Below are 20,886 nucleotides of genomic sequence, written 5' to 3' on the forward strand. Positions count from 1 at the left end.
AAAAGTGACTAACTGACATCACGCAATAAAGCAGTAATATGAAAAGCTATATACACTTTTCTTTAGCATGAGTGGTTCTGTTGATTGTCTTAGCATAGCAGTTTGCAGCATATACCTTTTGAGTGAACGTCAATACAAATAAAAGATTTTGTGTGCCTGAATTAAAAGACCTGAAAGCTGAAACAGAGGTACCAGGTATACCTATCGCATCTTAGTGTCATATTTTATTTTAAACTAATATTCGAATGTTACATGTCGACAATAATGTTGATGAGAAATAAATGCATAGATCTCCCTGTTGTTGCTACACGTATATGATTTAAAAAATTACATACGATTACGTTTCTTACAAGAATCCAAATCGTTCTTCAAATGACCCTTGCGTGTTACGCAAAAAACATAGTAACGAGAACTAAAAATATCTAATATTTATTCAGCTATTAGGAAAGGCATGCGAATTCCGTAACCACAGAGCGAAAACCGCGTGCCTGGATTTTGTGGCCAGCTTTGAAAATTAACATTTACGACGTAATTGGAATTGTAATCTAGTTCAGCGTAAACTTTCCTTTTTAACTATGAAATTGTAATAACTACCTAGCTACCTACCGATAATATAAGTCGATATTGAAGTTTATGGTAGCTTACATGTGAATAAAGAATGTTCGAGAACTTATAACATATATTCATTATTTTTTTTGCGGGTGCATATCCAAATAAATTCAATTATATAAAACAATGTGAATTAAAATTTAGTTTAAAGTACATAATACGTGATTATATTCGTTCTCTCGAATAGTTCGCAACGGACCGTGAGATCAGACAGCGTCTTCCGAATTCCATTCGAACATCCCGTCGGGAAATTGCTATTGGACGCGGAGCTAGTTGAGACAGAACATTTAGAGAATCCGTCTATGTGATCCTCTATTCATATGTATTAATGATAATACTGGTTGTAGATGAAATTCTTGTATATTGTTTTAAGTATATAAAAGAAAAATTAAGCACATGAAAATTCAGTGGTGCTTGCCCGGGTTTGAACCCACGATCATCGGTTAAGATTCACGCGTTCTTACCACTAGGCCATATCGGCTTTTGTGATTATAATTCATCTCGTGCTTGACGGTGAAGGAAAACATCGTGAGGAAACCTGCATGTGTCTAATTTCACTGAAATTCTGCCACATGTGTATTCCACCAACCCGCATTGGAGCAGCGTGGTGGAATAAGCTCCAAACCTTCTCCTCAAAAAGAGGTGCGGAGGCCTTTAGCCCAGCAGTGGAACATTCACAGGCTGTTACGGTATATAAAAGACTTAAAAAACATAGAAAATAAGACTACCGATGTGTTTAAATATTATGAATACATCAAATTGTAGCAAATAAAGCGAAGTTCGTTAAAGTGTTTCGTTTGGATATAGATTCGGCAAAATCAAATTCAACGTTATTACATAAGATTAGTTATTTCGTAATATACATTTGTAAAAATCATTTCAATATTACGTAAGTATTTAGACAGAAAAATGATATTTATAACAACCATTGAAGCGTCAGGGCTCACAAGTCAAAAGGGCTCTCGTTCGTAGGTAGGTAAGCAAGTCAACAATTTATTGGACCCCATCTATCAAGATGAACGTCGTCGTACTGTCCAATAGCATTCCTCTACCGGCTTCTCGTCTAGTATGCAGCCAGCCATTCCCAATGTTCACATTATTGATTCGTTTTTAAATCTTCCGTGACGCGTGACACTAACAAATGTAGATTAATGGAAAGTACAGCTATTTCATTTATTTATTAACCTAAAGTCTAAAAGCAGCTGTAACAAAAGTTTGCTTTTAAAAATTTACACTTATTTTCACTTCTTAAGGTTATCTTTAAAAGACGCAATCCATTATTTATGTTTTCATTTTTATTATTCATTTGATCCACCATTAAAAAACTTTAAAATTTGTTTTTGTAAAATTATATTCAAGATTAACAGATCCGTTCTTTAAGTTGTAAATATCTCTAGCAATTTAGAATAAGCAATAACTGACATTTATTATAATATTTAAATTTTCTTTCTTAATATTTTTTATTTATGTTTCTGTTCTGTTTATTTTATGATTACAATTTATACCATTTCTTGTTACCGCCGAGAGCGCTTTTTGGGAGAGTCCTCGATCCGACCACAAATCGCGTCTCCGTATGATGTTCAATTTAATTATTAATTTTGCATTACAACCGTTACTAATTTCGCGTGATATGATTCGAGGTATTCATCCCGAGGTCCGGGGTAAACACCAATTAATCCTGGCAACACGATACGTTGCTTTGGGGTTGGCAGCCCCTCGGCAGATTGCTGCATAATCCCGCTGCATTTCTACTGCTTCCGACGCAATCGCCGAAGAGGGCGTGTTCGAAGGGACCCTCCGAATGTTTTAGACAAGGGCTAATACATTTTTCTTTCAACACATTGTTTGTCGGAGGATCGATCACATTCATCGTGTAACAAGGCTTATATCAATTAGTATATTGTATTTGAAGTGAACAGTTTTATGAAATCATTTTTAATAAACATTTTTTTTTTAAAGCACGAAGAAATAAGTTTAAAGTTATATTTTAATAAATTTAGTTTATTATTAAAATGCATTTTATTTAACTTGTTGGGTACGTTCTGTACTACATATAATTTATATCTTCGTATTTATTGTAAAGCTGAATTACACTGGCCAACATAGTTTCATATGGAACTTAATAATCAGTAACGTATAGTGCTAATAAAAAATAGGCCTTACTTATAAAAGTAGCGCAACGACTGTTTAGTTAAATACTGATTTCGCTCTTTCGTCATACGAAAATAGAAGACAAAGCATTGTATAACCACCTAAACAACCTTTATAAGTAAGGCTGTATAAGTATAAAATCATTACGAAGGATTTAACTGGAATAATAATTTAACTGGAAGTACCAGTTATATTGTTGTTTTTAAGATTCCTTGAAATAATATAAGGTATTGTGTATATATTTATGTAAATTAGGATTTTCTTAATGGCTACCTCAAGCTGCGAGCAGTTATGACTTTCATTTTTAAAGTATCATGTGTGGGTTGATAATTTAACCATTACTAATAGAGGCAATTAATTAATCAAATATTTTGACTTGATTGAGTATAATTGATTTAAAAAATAAGTTAGATATTATAAAATATTATCTATTAACCAGCAGAAGTGGAATTAGCTCTAACTCCATTCTGTCCATCAAAATAATATATACGGGAAGTCACATTTTAATTTACTTCGGAATTGACATTATTCTCTGGAGCCAATTCATCTCAAAGATAAGCAGCAGAAGATGTCTTTCATGCTAGTTACGTTTACGATAGCCGGAGGGTTTGAGAAAAACCAAAGTTTCTATTAACACTTTAATTAATCACTAAATATTATATTTAACTTAATCATAAGAAACAATACTGCTCGATGCTGGATGCAGATATTGAATCCTACCTTATATATAAACTTAACCCTATGGAACAATACTGGTCGTTACTGGATCACATATTGAATAATACATATAATTATATTTATACGCTCATCTATGCGTGCTTATAAACATATACACTAACTAAGTCTCATATCGTATATAGGAGAGGTTTGACACAGCACTAACGGTTTTACGTGCTTTCCATTTTCCTCATAGTCCTAATAATTTTTATCGCCCGGCCCGATTTCAAACCAGCACATCTACATCTGCAGCTTTTTAAACTAGACACTAGATCGACGACGCAAATTACACGTGAAACGGAAGTATTCGATTGTTATTGTCAATTTTCATATCTATGACATTCTAATATTGAATAAATGTTTTTTTTTACAATTAATAGGCCAGCGTTTGACCGTTGACTTGCCTGATGTTAAGCATCGACACGGTCTAAGATGTAGCACGCTTGCCTATAAGAAACCTGTTTACTCTGGATTTGAAGACACCAAAAATAAGTTTTCGAATAAATCGAAAAAAAAACTCGACTTCAAATTTATCACAATATTTGTGCTAATCTTTTCATCGACACACGATCAAGTTACATTCCCTTGCAACTAATTTGACTTCGTCTATTAAATGGTGTGATTAATTTCGATAAATTCAGTAGTAATCTTTAAATCCTATTCCAAAAAACGTTTAAAATGCATTATACTATAAAAATATTTTATCCAAATTCCTAGAAAATATTTTAGCAGTATCCTCAATTAAATAATAGTTATCACAACATATTATCTCAAAATATACTCCACACAAATGCACAGTAAATATTTTTATCTTATCATAATTGTCAAGTAATATATATTTTAAATATTAACGTATTATCGAGTCAGATTCAGGCTAATCTCGAGATCTATCCTGACGTTTAAAACAATAATACATTTATAGAAACGATAAATATAACTAAGAAACGCATATCTAAATGAAAGTAAACAATCAAAATGTCAACAGAGTGCATTGAACGGAGATAAAGTACGTCTTTAAACATAACAACGTCCTGAAAGTAATATGGATAATAATTGGAATTAATGCGCAGTCAATAGAAATATGCCGTAAAACATACACTGGACGCGTCAGAGTCGAATGTCTTTTGTGGAGTTCTTTTTTTGCGCTAAAGTATGCCGTATTATTAGGTGATAGGTACCAAGGTCGGGTGCTTTGTTATTAACGTTGTGTGGTCATACACTTCGCTAAGAATGTCAAAGGTGACATGATACCGAGCGAGGCAGGTGTAGGCCAGGGGCAGCTGCGCATAAGTTTCGTTTTTCTTGATAAATTTATTTGCGATATTTTGAATTGCAATAGCTTATTTGTGACATTAAATATTTTTAAATATTTCAACGATGTTCCACACATTTTCATCTTTATTTATTATATAAATACGACATGATAGGTGGCCGAGACAGCAGTAGCTTTTTAATTGCGTTCAAATTAATTATATTTGTCAAGCTGTACAAATTTATTACAGCAGTTATCTAATGCAAGGCATGATATATTTACTATATTAATAATAACTTGTTTATACTACAACTTAAATAATGATTCAAATGTATGTTAACTATAATATTAAGTATAAAGTAAGTAACAGCCTGTGAATGTCCCACTGCTGGGCTTTGGTCTTCTCTCCCTTTGAGCTTACCCTGTTTGAATTCTGGTTGATGTATATACATGGGGTAGTATCATTGAAATTAGATACCTTTAGGGTTTCCTCGTGATGTTTTCGTTCACCGCCGATCACGAGATAAATTATAAATACAAACGAAGCACATGAAAATTCAGTTATGCTTGTCTGGTTTGAATTCGCGCTCATCAGTTAAGATTTACGCATTCTAACCACCTTGGCTCAATATATTTAGAGTATTTAATACATATTTTTCGTAAATATGTTTTTATATATGTACATATTTGTATGTAAGAGTATGAGTAAATATGTTCTCTTAATTTTTATACTTTTAATTTGCATTGCATTTTATCTGCAGTTGCAGTTCGTAAGGTTGGCTGGTATAATGCTTTTAGCGTTAAGCTCGTCTTTTATACAGTATATAATTTGTGTTGTGCAATACTGTGATAAATAAAGAAATAATACTCTTGCTTTTAATCAGTGCCTCGGTCCCACTAAATTTTCTAGAATATAAAACCCCTGTCACTCTCCGACAACGAACAAACCAACAAACACACTTTGGCATTCGCAATATTAATTAATGATAGGACTTAATTCAGGAACACGCCGTTTATTTGTTGTTATATCATATTAATTACCTGAGCAAGTGTGTCATTAGCGAAAGTTATTTAACATCTTATTAATAAACATAAAATTATACATACAGCACTTGTATATTAATTTAATTATTTTTTTAACTTTTACCCCCACGAATATTCGTAAGTATTCTCCATGAATTGACAATTTGACCTTTATTTTAATTTTATGAATTCGTAACACGCATTCTATGTGTAACGATAAAGACGCACACACACGCACAGTACAAACACGTGTTAGTCCAATAGACCGTGGACCGAAAGCGTTGGCGAAACAAAATGGCTTCACGAAGCATCTCAGTACGTCTTGCACTTAAGGGTTTTAAGTTTCATTGAGACAGAATCGTGCTACATTGTAATGAATTTTTATACTAAGTGTAAGGTAAATGTCACATCGTATCAAGGTTTTTATGTACAAAATAATACGCAAATCAAGAAGTTAATGTGTTAAGTGATCCCAAGTGCAAATTTTAAACTTAAGGCTTGAATTAAATCTTAATAAGACACTAATATATCGGTAACTAGTTGGACATGTAACACGCTTGACATACCCATAGGTTTGATAAACACTGGCTATGAAAGAAGCAAATGCTATTGCCATTCTTTCGTTAAATGCGCGTTCTTAACCGATTTCGAAAAATGAGGATGCTGGATTCGAATGAACTTTATTCATTTAGGTGGTCCCATACTTTTTATTGATGTACGTCAAATGTTTAAATCAGGATAAAACGTTTACATTACACTAAAATTATATTTTTGACGGATTATGTTTTATATCCCATTAACGTGACAACCGATTTAGATGATTTAAACTGCGTTTTATGTTTAGAGATGTGGGTAAAATCGCGTATTATTGATCGGCATAATCGATTCAATTGTTTAGTTATATAGTAAGCCAGCTTACATTGACGTTATTCCATTTTCTTTCGTCCACTTCCTGATATAAAATATCGTAACACACGGTATTAATCCTTATCAAAACGAGTAACATTTTATTTTTAAACGTTTTTTGAAAATAAATGTACCGTTTTCATTTTATAATTTGGATCAGTACTTTCGAATATTTTTAAAGAAATTTAAAACAAACGTTGTACCTATAAAACTTTTAACAAAAAAGCAATTGGTTTTTTTTAATATTTAGTGCAGTTTCTTTTAAATATAATAATAGTATTATTTTTTATAAATAGTATTATTAATTAATAGTATTATTTATAAAGCCGAGATGGCCTAGTGGTTAGAACGCGTGAATCATAACCGTTGATCATGGGTTCAAAACCGGGCAAGCACCACTGAATTTTCATGTGCTTAATTTGTGATTATAATTCATCTCGTGCTTTACGGTGAAGGAAAACATCGTGAGGAAACCTGCATGTGTCTAATTTCACTGAAGTTCTGCCACATGTGAATTCTACCAACCCGCATTGGAGCAGCGTGGTGGAATAAGCTCCAAACCTTCTCCTCAAAAAGAGGAGAGGAGGCCTTTAGCCCAGCAGTGGGACATTCACAGGCTGTTACGGTACGGTACGGTACCACTGAACTTTCATGTGCTTAATTTGTGTTTATAATTCATCTCGTGCTTGACGGTGAAGGAAAACAAGGAAACCTGCATGTGTCTAATTTCATTGAAATTATGCCACATGTGTATTTTACCAACCCGCATTGGAGCAGCGTGGTAAACCTTAAAAGTAAACCGTGGTTAACCTTGTAAAGCTAAACCTTCTCCTCAAAAGGGAGAGGAGGCCTTAGCCCAGCAGTGGGACATTAACAGGTTGTTACAGTTACAGTATTATTTTTAATTTTTGTATTCCTTTTTACCCGACTGCCGAAGAAGTTATGTTTTTTATCACTTTTTCATATAATCGTCTGCAATTCAACGCACAAGTTCATCACTAAAGAAATGGAAGCGAATAGCTGCGTGGGCGTGTAATCATATTATTGTTTTCATCGATTAATAGTTTTTGTAAAAATATATGCACTAAAAACAGTCTGGCTTTTATTGTTTCTCAGCAACGATACGCACGACTTATTTATCTTACTTTCCTTGTTTGTTATTCACGCCTGAAATAATAGGAATTGTTATGTTTGATTACATCATATCCAGTCATTTTATCTGCAGGCATTGCTTGATATATAATATACATTAGGTACTTTGTCTATCTTGGTCTATGTACAATATCGTCTCGGTATGCCAGTCCACTAATGACATACAAACAGCAAAACTTTCACGCAGTCCTATACTCCGATTTGAAGGATGAGTGAGTCAATGTCAAGTTACATAGTACATAGCAGCTTAAGTTCCAATAGTTCTATATTGAATTAAAGATGAAGAAATAGTAAATGTCTTTAGCAGTGTTTATCACCCTTGACATATAGCTTTCATCTTAGATTTAGTATGTAATATATATTACATTAGGTACCACCGACTCATCAGATATTCTACCTCAAAACAGCAGTACTTATTATTGTTGTGTTCCGGTTTGAAGGTTGAGTGAGCCAGTGTAATTACAGGCACCAGGGACATAAAATCTTAGTTCCCAAGGTTGGTGGCGCATTGGCTATGTAAGCGATGGTTGACATTTCTTACAATGCCAATGTCTAAGGGCGTTTGGTGACCACTTACCATCAGGTGGCCCATATGCTCGTCCGTCTTCCTATTTTATATATAAAAAAAAAAAAGATGTTATATACGTAGAGGTACATATGAACTCTATAAAAACTGTACTAAAAATAATCGTGCCCAGAACTCGAACAAAAGCTTTCCTCAAGGCCATTTCTCAGATTACGAATATGGATTTAATAAGACTCCACACATTAATGCGATATTATCATATCCCCGCAAACAAGATGACATCTGCATTAATAAAGTACAAGTTTTTTTCCCCCTACTATGATTCTCTGCGGCGCAAATGCACCGTGGGTGTAAAATATAGGGATGTATAAAAAAAAAGTGTAATTTCTGATAAATATATACTAATTTATGAAATTTGAAGGAATAATAGTATGGAGAGAGCACCATGTGAAGAAACCAGCATATATGAAGAAATCTTTAGACATACTTTAACAAAGACGAGAATTATATGTTAGGTCGTGAAAACTATTTCAATAAGTAAACCACCAACCCGCATTGAATTGGCTGGGTGGTATAAACTCTAATCCTTCTTAAAAACGAGAGGAGGCCTTAACCCTTAATTTAATTAAAATTAATTCACAGATGTTACTTTCCTTTACATTTAATTTGCGTAAATAAACAAAATAAATATAAGTTTTAAACTTTTAGTTTTAAGTTTTGTTTTATATTTAACATTGACGCTCACTCTAATAGAAATGATATATTTAACACCTAAGTAATGCTTCGAATAAAAAATTTGTAGTTCCTATATATACCTACATATATTTTTAATGCCTTTTAAATTTTTATTACTTACCAGATTCTTTAACGGTCGACTGTAATATATATTTATAATATAATTTCATAGGAAATTGTCTATCGTAAAATCGATCTTATTTAATATTATAAAAACTTGAGTATGTTGAAAAGTTCTCGCTTCTATTTACTTGTCAGCACACTAGCGTTCTTTGTAAACTATTGGCTGAACGCTTGCTTATTAAATACGCAATTTTAAGTAAAACTTTTTACACTTTAATGAATGAATGTTGAAAGCATTCAGGTTTCTTGTAAACTTGATTGCTTCCAACTAAATAAGCGAATAACAATAAAAGATTTTTTTCAATTCAATAACTTTACTGAATTGTTTAATTTGTTTTGAATCAGATATTATGAATGTAAAAGAGAGTTTGTTTGTTACGCATTTACGCCTTAAATACTCAACTGATTATCATGAAATTTTGCATACATGTTATAAGAGGTACAGAAAATAACATAAGGTAACAAACCCCTTCAATACGGCGAAGCCGCTGACTGAAACTAGCATTTTTTTATTTGTACACAAAATTACTCCAATATATTTAAATATAATTTTAGCATCAAATAAGGCATTTATTATTTTTATTAGGTAGTTCATCTATAATCGTAAAGTATAGCAAAAAAATAATTGTTGCTCCTATCGCCCAGTTATAACGTATATTTAATTCTATTTTATTCATTCCGTTGGTACCTGTAGCTATAAATTGAGTATTACCATATATTGTCCATTAGCCATTTCCGCGACTTCCTTCGAATTGCTGCTGGGTATGGAGATTTTATTTTTTAAATATTCTCTGGGACTTTTTAATATTTCTCATAACACAACATAAATTACTCTAGGTATCTATATTACCAGAAAAGCTTTGATCATTATACTAATAATGTGCTCATTTCTAAGCAATGCATTGTATAAATATACATATTTTGTATACTTGTAAATATAAGCACTGTATTCTTAAATTTAAGGTACATATTTAAATAAACTGACATTTTCATATAGATTTAAGAGAGGCAACTAACAAAAAAAAACACATTCAAGTTCATAAAAACAACTGCCTCAAGTTTCCAACTAACTTCGATTCGAACACTCATCTTATTATAAATTAGATTTTACAGGAATACATAATTACGGTCGCATCTAGACCATACAAATCCAGCCGCGGCCCGCAGAATCTAGAACTTATATTCCAAGGCTATTCACATTCCACATACAGCGGTCGCGTGACTCCTTCCTCGTAACTTGACTTTGTATACTAACATATTAGATACCGTTAGCTAGAATGATTTAGACGAAGATCTTTCAATTTACGTCCAACATAGGACCGGTTGTTCTCGATACGATTTAAATGTTTTGTTTACAAAATATAACCCGCTGTTTATAATAACATTGTAAAGGGACGAGATTTTATTTTGTTATTAGGACTTTAAAACAAATTTACGAATAACATGGCTATACGTCGTTACCGACTAGTGTTGTTTGCTAGTCACCCTTCTTAATGGCCGGCTTGGCCAAAAACGGTCAGGACACCATCATGTTATATTTATTTATTGTAACTTAACGATGACTAGCCTGAATGATTTAGTGTCAAGCGACGAAACACTTTAGACTCACACAATAGATTCATTTATTAACAATACTGGTGGTAGAGCTTTGTGCAAGCTCGTCTGGGTAGGTACCACCCACTCATCAGATATTCTACCGCAAAACAGCAGTACTTATTATTGTTGTGTTCCGGTTTGAAGGGTGAGTGAGCCAGTGTAATTACAGGCACAAGGGACATAAAATCTTAGTTCCCAAGGTTGGTGGCGCATTGGCTATGTAAGCGATGGTTGACATTTCTTACAATGCCAATGTCTAAGGGCGTTTGGTGACCACTTACCATCAGGTGGCCCATATGCTCGTCCGTCTTCCTATTTTATATATAAATAAAATACAAACACTGGATCCTTGAAATAATTATAGAAAACTGTAAAATTGTATATTTTTTTTAAATAAGGGCAAAGCAACTACATGTGCTGTTTAATAAAATGAGAACAACTAATAACACATAAACAGAATTTATATGAACATTGTAATTTGACCCAGTCGTTTTCGATATAATTAATATTTTGAAATAACGAATTAAGATAAACAGCTGAAGTGCCTGCTATTTATTTATCTGGATGATAGCGGTTCAGTAGAGATGGCTCTTAGATGATCGCTTGTCGAAAAAATATTGCTCCGTACATTTTTATATTTGTATATTAACTATGTTATTATCCCTTTAAATTACACAAATCAAACAACATTTTACCGTAGCGTAGTTGATATTTAATAATACAAAAAAATAAAGATTAACAGTTTTTAACGTAATTGTTTAGTAACGAAAAATGAACGCGATACTTTCATAAAAATCCGGTTTCGAGATGACACCAAAACGTGGATGTTTTTTCTTTCTTCTTAATTCTTACTTTATGCCCGATCAAATAATGCTTTATGACAGCGCACGCGTCAAATACTCACAATAAAAATATAAATAAACAACACAGCCGGTTGAACGACCATCTCGGGCTGAGTGAGTCAGTTCCTACCTGTCCGGAGCTTGGTCCAATGTTAAAGTACATTTTATAAACATCATTGCTTTAACGTAGTCTAAATAGTACGATTATGATTAGTTACGATATAACTACCATTAAAATTTTAATAGCATGACCTTCTTTAAAATCGGTTCATTTTAAATTATAAGCTATTTAATATGTCTATGTCATCATTAACACGAATAAAAAAAACCAGCTGCATCGCAATATGAATTGTTACAAACGATATTATTACGCTTAATTTAATTGATTACCAGACAAGGATGATAATATATAATAAGCAATTCGAATTTAGAACAAACAAGCTAAGAGCAAACGCATCAAAATGAATTGTTATCACAACAATACCACTTGCAATAATAAAAAACCACAATCGATTTAACAATAAATACATCGTTTGCAAAATTATGAAATAAAAATATCGTTGCAAAACATAATTTTAATAACTTTTTTTTTTTCGTTTAATTTAGGGACTTTTGTCCTACACAGGCACGTAAGTCACATTGTCCCTTCTACATTTTTTTAACAATATTTATTATTTTATCAAATGTATATAATAGAATAAATAGATTATAATTCATCTTGTGCTCGGCGACGAAGGAAAACATCGTGTCTAATTTCACCGAAATTCTGCCACATGTTTATCCATCAACCTGCATTGGAGCAGCATGGTGGAATGAAATCCAAAACTCCTCTTCAAAGAGAAGAGATTTAGCCTGACATTTAGGGAACATTCACAGGCTGTTAGTTTACAATGACAAATAATAACCACTAAAATGAAGAGAATATTTATTTTATTTTCAAAAAAAATTTAGATTCCCAAAGCTGAGTTATATCAAAAATGCTGCCGCTCGCCCCAAATTGATTTAAATGCTCGTTTGACTGGGCTCTAAAGCTTTTCATTGTGCTCTAGTTTTTATTATTTTATGTTAAAAAAATTACCTTGTTCAGGAAAAATAATCTCTTTTGACGTGTGCTACCTACATCGGCGTATATATTTTACGTTTTCAAATATCATACTCTACTAAATATGTTCTAAAGAAATTTAGTTATACATGTATTTATTCTGTACATAACGTTTCGAGCTTGCTTGCTTACTTATTTATGTATTTAAGACAAAAGCTTATACATACATTCTATACTTTTATACTACCACTATTTCTTGCCCGCGGTTTCGCCTGCGTGTGAGGGATGTAGGTATTAGGTACACTATGTTTTTTTCTATACCTGATAACGTATAAGCAAATTATCATTGTGAGTGGTTGTATAGTAAAGTAAAGTGTATAGTTAGTTATACGTAAATGCGTATTAAATAAATAAACACACTAACTCATTTCCGCATTTATAATATTATTCAAGTTTATTATTGTAGCTAATATTAATATAAATCTATTTAATATATAAAAAAAATATATAATATTACAAACTATAACAATTAACTAAATGGTGGAGTCATTTTAACGAGATCAAGTTTATAATTGGAATAATGCCAGATTTTCACCAAATGCCAGGCCACTCAATGCCAGGTAGTCACAATGAGCTGTGACGGCCGTGGCCCGTGGATATGGAGGTAATTCTTTGATATTTTCATTATTTACTATATTTTACATGTAATTCTAATTTGAAAACTATGCAAATATCAAGTAACACAGTTCAGTATAATAATGTTTGATTAATATTATCCATTACGATTAACATTTCCAAAATAAATAAATATAATATATACATTCACCTTTAATCCGAATAAATTACTTACTAAATTGTAATGTAAGTACATATTACGTAAAATATATATCATAATATATACATATGGCTGATTCTAGTAGTGCAATGACCATATATGTAGTTGACATAATACATCACAAACATCTACAATGCAACTAAAAAAAATCGTTTCCAAAGCGAATCACGTCCACTACATTTCCCGGGCTCGTCGGGGCATGCACCACAGTCGGGCCAATGCGCCCGCGCACACTTCTAATGACAGCAGGGAGAGGGGGGTGCGACCGGTTCGACCTCAGAAAGGTACGTAGCCGTCTTGATAACCAGAGAAAAACGTATTACAAAAAGTTTAAAATATTATACTTATAAAATTAAATAAATATAAAAATTTTATATGATTCAAATTGTTTGAGATTGTAACAAAATAGAAACACCAAGTTATTGAAAATGTAAATTTCACCATTATAAGTGAAAAAACCTACGTCATAGATGAATAATTATTTCAATCGATCGCAGTTACAGCAAAAATATTGATGTTAAAAAAAAACAAACCTTACTCAACACCCAAATAAGGATCTTTATTACATTACGTACACCAAAGACTCACAGCATCTGCACGCGATGAAATCTTGCCCACTTTTTCTATAACGACCAGTTAATGACCGTCACAGTTCGTGTAACCGTCTCGGAGTCAACCACACGGTAAGTATTCCACCGCAATGTTTTCATGGCTCGCATCCAAGCCCTGCAATGCGTTCTTACAGAGCGTTTATTATTGTATATAAGTTTTGTTTTACGGATGCATAATAAAAATAAAGACATAAAACCAAAACAAATGTAACATACCTTTTTTGTTACGTTTTAAGAACATTATTATTTATTCACGAGTTTTATTACATCACATGCAAAGTGGATTATACTTCCAATTATGTATGTAGAAGTAATTAATGATCCATATTATGGTTTCACGAGATTAATATATATTAGTGAATTTTTCCAATGTTTTGCTTTTGCGTTATTTTATTAGAGAAAAACTGCCGGTTACATACTACAACGCTGCCGGGAACCCGTTCGTCGTCCCCCGCCGTGCCCGGTTAGACCTCCTAACTTTTTATTTTACGGCTCACCCTTCGTGGCTTAGCGCGAACCCACTACTAACAAAACCCATTCTTCGTTTTGTACTCAAAGTCACTTGTTTAACTTTCGCGCCAGTTATGAAAATGTATTTAGAAAAACGAAGTAAGTTAATAAATAAATTGAAGTTGAATTCTCGAACACTGCTTCTGGTTTCACATTTTACACATCAGTTATAAACTTTATTACTACTTACGGACATTTATTTGAATACATACGTTTTTACTTAAGTAATACATTTGATATGTATAATACTAACATTTAAATGGACATACGTAATAGGAACGTGGGTCGTGGACATTTTGTTGATCTTTTTTTTTTATGTTATAGGTAGGCGGACGGACAAATAGGTCACCTGACAGTAAGGTCACCACCACCCATAGACATTGGCAGTGTAATAAATTATAACCATTTCTTAGATCGCCAAAGCGCCTCCAACTTTGGGATCTAATATAGTATGTTTCTTGTATCTTTACGCTGGTTCACTTACCATTCAAACCAGAATGCAAAAATAGTAAGTATTGCTGTTTATTCTGATGAGTGGTACCTACACAGACGGGTTTGGACAAACTCTACCACCTAATAAATTAATTAGTATTTACAAATAAATAAATTATTAATTTTGTTACTTCTTATTATACGGTATACAGTAACAACCTGTTAATGTCCCACTGTTGGGCTAAGGCCTCTTCTCCCTTTTGAGGAGAAAGTTTGGAGCTTATTCCACCACGCTGCTCCAATGCGGGTTAGTAGAATAAGCAAGTGGCAGAATCTCAATGAAATTAGACAAATGCAGGTTTCCTCACGATGTTTTCTTTCACCGTCAAGCACGAGATGATTTATAATTCAACTCGTATGTTGTGGTTTGAACCCAGGATCATCGGTTAAGATTCAGGCGTTCTAACCACTAGGCCATCTCGGCTGCATTTATTAAATTTTATTGTAGTTAATTTATTATTTTCGATATTTTACGATACGAGTAGTGTTTCGTTATGATAACACGTTATACTATCAAATACATCAAGTGTATTCTTATCATACGCGGGTTGAATTTTAGATAACACGTAGTACACATTTTAAATGAACGATAAAATAGTTTATTTTTATCGTTACCTAGATACTAGATAGTAAGATACTCCTTATATATATTAATAGAAAAATGTTACAATTTCTATAATAGAAGCGATTTGTTTTTAATAATTCAATACCACCGTCTTACTTCAAGAACTCGTGACTAAAAAACAACCAATTACATACAATTTAAATTGATATTTAATTGTACATTATGTACGATTACTAACAATTAAATTGATCGAATTTAATCGTTTAATTATATTTATCGCAATAAAAAAATTTGAACGTCAATATTTAATCACAAAGAAAACGATAAAGAATACACAGATTTCAATTATCTTGATGTATTTTATCAATTGTACGTATACTAGACGACCGTCCCGACTTCATAGGGGTGAAATTCATACAAAGTTACAAGTAGCGAGTACTTAGCCCAGCTGTGGGACATTTACGGATTGCTACTTTTGTAGGTTATATAGAGAAGAAAATGTCTATGAGTATAGTTTTGAAATTCTACTATGTGAGTTGTAGTTTCGATATTTGTTGATGATTGATTGTAACTTAAGTTTGAGAGAACATAGGGTGACATTACTTAAACTTAATTTACGGTAGCAAACAGGTAGCAACAACGAACAACAGATAGACCTTTAAATTCGAATTTCAATATAATAGAAGGAAATTGAAAGTACCCAAATATTCGGTGTTTTGCGGGTACAGTGTCGCATTTCCTAGAATATATAAATTCACTAAAAAAGTTTAAACTTAACATAATAGAACTATAAATTAACTAAGTTAATAAAACAACGTGTACCCAAGTAATCTCGACCACCCACGAAAATTTTAAATATTTGTATGATAATAATATGATGTTTGTGTATTTTGTACACTTACAATTTAATAAATGTGTTTTTAAATGTACGCAAAAATATTTACCCCCAGGTGTTTAAAAAATGCACAATACATGACAATACTACTATGTAAAATTCGAATATAGATGTAATTGTTTTTTCTATAACTTACGAAATACGCAAAGCAAATTCATCATTGGCACTAATTACGTTGTCCATACAATAATATAACTAAAAATATCTAAACTGTTGGATGTTAATAGGTACACAAAATGTCCTCAGCTGAACTCCTGAATACAAACTCTTTGGACTGTCACAATAAAAACACGAGTATGTTATAAATAACGTCAGATGAACAAAAACCCACGCCCTAACCGCGCCTAGCAAACCGACAATGTTTATCAAGTTATAATGGGTGACCTACATATGCCCACTTCAGAAATTATCTAATGCAGTATCAGTTGAAGGCAGAAATGGAACTTCAAATCTATTTAATAACTTGTTGTTTAACTATGAACTTTTTTTATAATTTTTCTATAATTTCGTAAGTCGAACATATAACAATACAATTATGATTCAAGGTTTTACCTTTTTTATAATAATTTTGAGCTTGGAATCCAAAAAATGGTGGTCCATACTACCTTACATATGATTTGTAAACACTTTATCAGACATATTATCATAGATATATCTTCAGTGTATGTTTGTTATTTAAATATAAATGTAATACTGAAACAATTTGAACAAAAAAAAAAACAATTGAAACCGAAATAAATACATTACATCATTAAAATTGTAGTTATGTTAAACATAGTATAATTTATTGAATTTTTTTTTAAATTGCCTAATAAATATATCAATTATAATAAAAACAAAGAAGAAAATTATACTACAATAATATAGGTACCTATTTTTGTTTTAACTGTATTTATTTAGAACATTTATTTTTTAAACATATATATACTTATTTTTATTGTTTAATTTACCCTTACATAACAATGATAACATATTTGCGTAAAGACAAAGAGATAATTTTTTATCATATCAATGTTGTATGTCATTCTATGATAGTGACTAGACTTAATGAAGTCAAGTTCAAAATGAACACCTTGAAAATTCCTACAAACCTAATAACCTCCCCAGATTAATCTAGATATTATTTAATACAAATGTGATCATTAATTTCAAGTACTAGTTGGTTATCAATTTTGCTTACAAGTATTTTATAAATACTTAATCCTTAACTGCACTGTTAACTAATCTGTATGTCAAATATTTAAAAGAGTATAGTGGTTGATTGTTTATACTAATGAATCTATCATGTGCCATAATTATCTTATGCCCAGAAACGCAATAAGTATCCAGGGTAAACGAGAAAAAAAATCCGACATGCCTATAACGTTCACTGCGAACGTCGTGGGCGCAGATCGTAGGATACTGAGATAAACTTACAAAAACTCATAAAACAAACTTTAATACATATTTGATTTATAATTGAGATGTGAATAATTTATTTTAAAATCATTACATTCAGAATACGGGTTGCGCCAAGAAACACTTTATTATTTGTATAGAAAAAATATATTAATTCAGAATTTATCTCTTATCTAATGGTCTTAACTGATTAAGTTTGGACTGTCGAAAACCATGAGACGACTTTAGTTTGACTGCTAATTACGTATTATGTTACGGCTGAGGAAACAAGTAATAATCATTGAATAAAGTTTGTATTATATGCTCGTATCGTATATACTGAACTTTTATAAAAAAAATATTTGAATTTTATGCTTAGACATTTGAATTGCCGCTAAGCATCTTTACAGAGGGCATTCAACTGAATAGGCCTAGCAACACGAGCTACTTGCGATGGCCATGACATCGAATTCGGCACAACAGTCTGCGGTCACTAGAGCATTGACTCTTGAAATTTTGACACAATCAAAACAAAATTATAATAAATAAAAACAATGCAAAATTATATTAACTTACCTGTCTGAAGATTCGGAGCTATCGTATCTGTCAAAGCACCGTTTCTTCCTATCGTCGCCATCATCGATGTTTGAACCGGGTGTTTTTCGGGAATCTCTTGTTACGGTCGCCACGGAACGGTCGGCGACCACGCCGCGCGTCTCACTTATCTCACACGATTCACTCGTATCCAGTTCAGTGTAGAACGATAACTTTAATCTACCACCTTCTAAAGTTTGTCCACTACACTGTTTTGTGTCACTATGTGACGAGTTGCCCGCGGAAAAAGTTAAATCGTTCATTTGAAACAGGCCGGCGCGGTCTTCGGGCGACCCATCCGCCATCTTTGAGCGCACGAGTGTTTTGTCGCGAGTTACGATGCGGCGCCACGGGCCGCATGGGCGCTGCTGTCGCTGCAGGCGCGGGGCAAAGACTGTGTGACGTCACGGCGGCTGCGCGGCCGGCGGAGGCAGAACGCGGTGACGTAACGGCTCCGCCCCGTGCATGTGCAGGGGCTCTGTCATTGGCCGCGCGTTACGCAACGCGCGAGCCTATTCAAATACTCGCGGAAGGGAGCGTAGGACTCGACGGCGATAGGGACAGGCCCATCCCAGCCCTAAACGTAACAAATAATGCAGCGTAATGACCAGGCACACAAACGCACTTACACACACAAAAGGACGCCACACTAAGAAACAAGTGCACCAAAATTAATGACACGTTTCACCCTCTAGGCCTCTAATATGTCCAGGATTCTTTATCCGGACGCAAACAAAACACATGCTATTCAATAACGCAAATTTAATATTATCAATAATTATTTCTAAAAAAAACATAATTCGTACCACGACGAGATTTCATTAGAAAAATTTAAAAATAAATTTAAAAAGATAAAAGAAAATATTATCATATCTTGTTCTCTATAAATCCTTAACCCATTAAATTATTTTTGGTAAAAACTTGTTACTAGGTAGGTATAAGGTTGGTTTGCCGTTTGGTAAACATTATTAATAGTTTATTATTAGTTTGACATTACTAATTCTTTACTAAATATAATTAATAAGACTTAAAAACAAAACGTTGTGTTTTATCTTTTTTTTTTTTGTATTAGTCCGAGAAAAAATGTTAATTGAGCCTAAATCTAAATTGATAGCTTCTGCGTTGAGTTCGTTGACATGTTAATTGCATTTATTAGTGTAATATTAAGTAGGTACCTACTTATTCACTGGTTTTGGATGGATGTAGGTGTGTTACTTTTTTAAATATATAAATTTGGTCATCCCTGTAGGTAGGTATACTTATCGTTAGTTACTTTGGAGACGGCTTTACAGCTTTTCTTATAAATTCAACGGGTGTAGTATAAATAATATTATTTAGGTATATGTGTATGTATATATGTGTTTTGAATTATTATTATGGTGGAAAATTTAAACAATAAATATTAAATTACTTATAAATAATCAATTAAGCTTAATAAAATAAATACTAGGTTGTAATTATATATGTAGTAATAGATGTATAGGTTCCTACGTATTCAATTATCAACATTTTTTTAAATGACGTAGAAGTTCCTTATTGATAACAAACAGGTAATACATGTGATGAATCTATTAAAATATGCAATCAGAATATTTCACTTTTAGTACGATGATTTGGACCCTGTTTTTAGTATCTAGGTGGTAGGGCTTTGTGCCCGTCTAGGTAGGTACCACCCACTCATCAGATATTCTACCGCTAAACAACAATACTCAGTATTGTTGCATTCCGGTTTGAAGGATGAGTGAGTCATGTAACTACAGGCACAAGCGACATAGCATCTTCATTCCCAAGGTTGGTGGCGCATTGGCGATGTAAGAAATGGTAAATTTTTCTTACATACCAATTGCTATGCGCGGTGGTAACCACTTTACATCTGGTGGCCCATTTGTCCGCCGCCTCCCAATAACATAAAAAACCTTAAGATATCTGTGAATATTTGCTTAAACAAAATACCAAAATCCTATTTATTTGTAACATAAATGTTTTAAATCAGTTATAAGAAGGTTTTATTTCAAATTATTGAATTTTAATTTTTTATTTATTTTCTTAAAACCCTATTTAGGGTTTACACTCAAATCTAAGATAAAATTACTAGCGTCATCTGTTGGTGCATATTAAAGTTGTCTCCTATAAACTTGCGGAACATTTCGATTGTTACGGTTCTGTTGCCTTGTCAAAAGCATTAAAGAGGTAAATAATTATCCGGTAGATGTCATTACGGTTGAGCGGTGAGATCAAAAAGCATTTAGTTAGAGAATGTTATTTTTATTATTTTATGTAGTGTTAAATACATACATATCTATAAAATTAAATAACTATTAAACTAAACTTCG

At 32.6% G+C, this 20,886-nt stretch overlaps 2 protein-coding genes across 3 annotated transcripts in view; both read right to left on the bottom strand.

Annotated features, from left to right (window-relative positions):
* Positions 1-18,924, bottom strand: part of LOC126768118 (zinc finger protein jing) — a 131,005-nt gene extending 112,081 nt beyond the window's left edge. The window contains exon 1 of the mRNA XM_050486025.1: positions 18,536-18,924. Coding sequence (XP_050341982.1) covers positions 18,536-18,858 — 323 coding nt within the window. The 5' untranslated portion in view covers positions 18,859-18,924. The remainder of the gene's footprint in view (positions 1-18,535) is intronic.
* The window catches only part of LOC126768119 (phospholipase D2), a 140,090-nt gene that overhangs the window by 89,150 nt on the left and 30,054 nt on the right, over positions 1-20,886 (bottom strand). Inside the window, exon 21 of one of the 2 annotated variants that reach the window (XR_007669210.1) lies at positions 1,132-1,234. The exons of the other annotated variant lie outside the window; for it this stretch is intronic. The gene's annotated coding sequence lies outside the window, so the exon portion shown is untranslated. Of the gene's footprint in view, positions 1-1,131; positions 1,235-20,886 lie in introns of those variants that run through there. 2 annotated transcript variants of the gene reach the window in all.

This window comes from Nymphalis io, chromosome 4 (assembly GCF_905147045.1).
Source record: "Nymphalis io chromosome 4, ilAglIoxx1.1, whole genome shotgun sequence".
Taxonomy (NCBI): domain Eukaryota; kingdom Metazoa; phylum Arthropoda; class Insecta; order Lepidoptera; family Nymphalidae; genus Nymphalis; species Nymphalis io.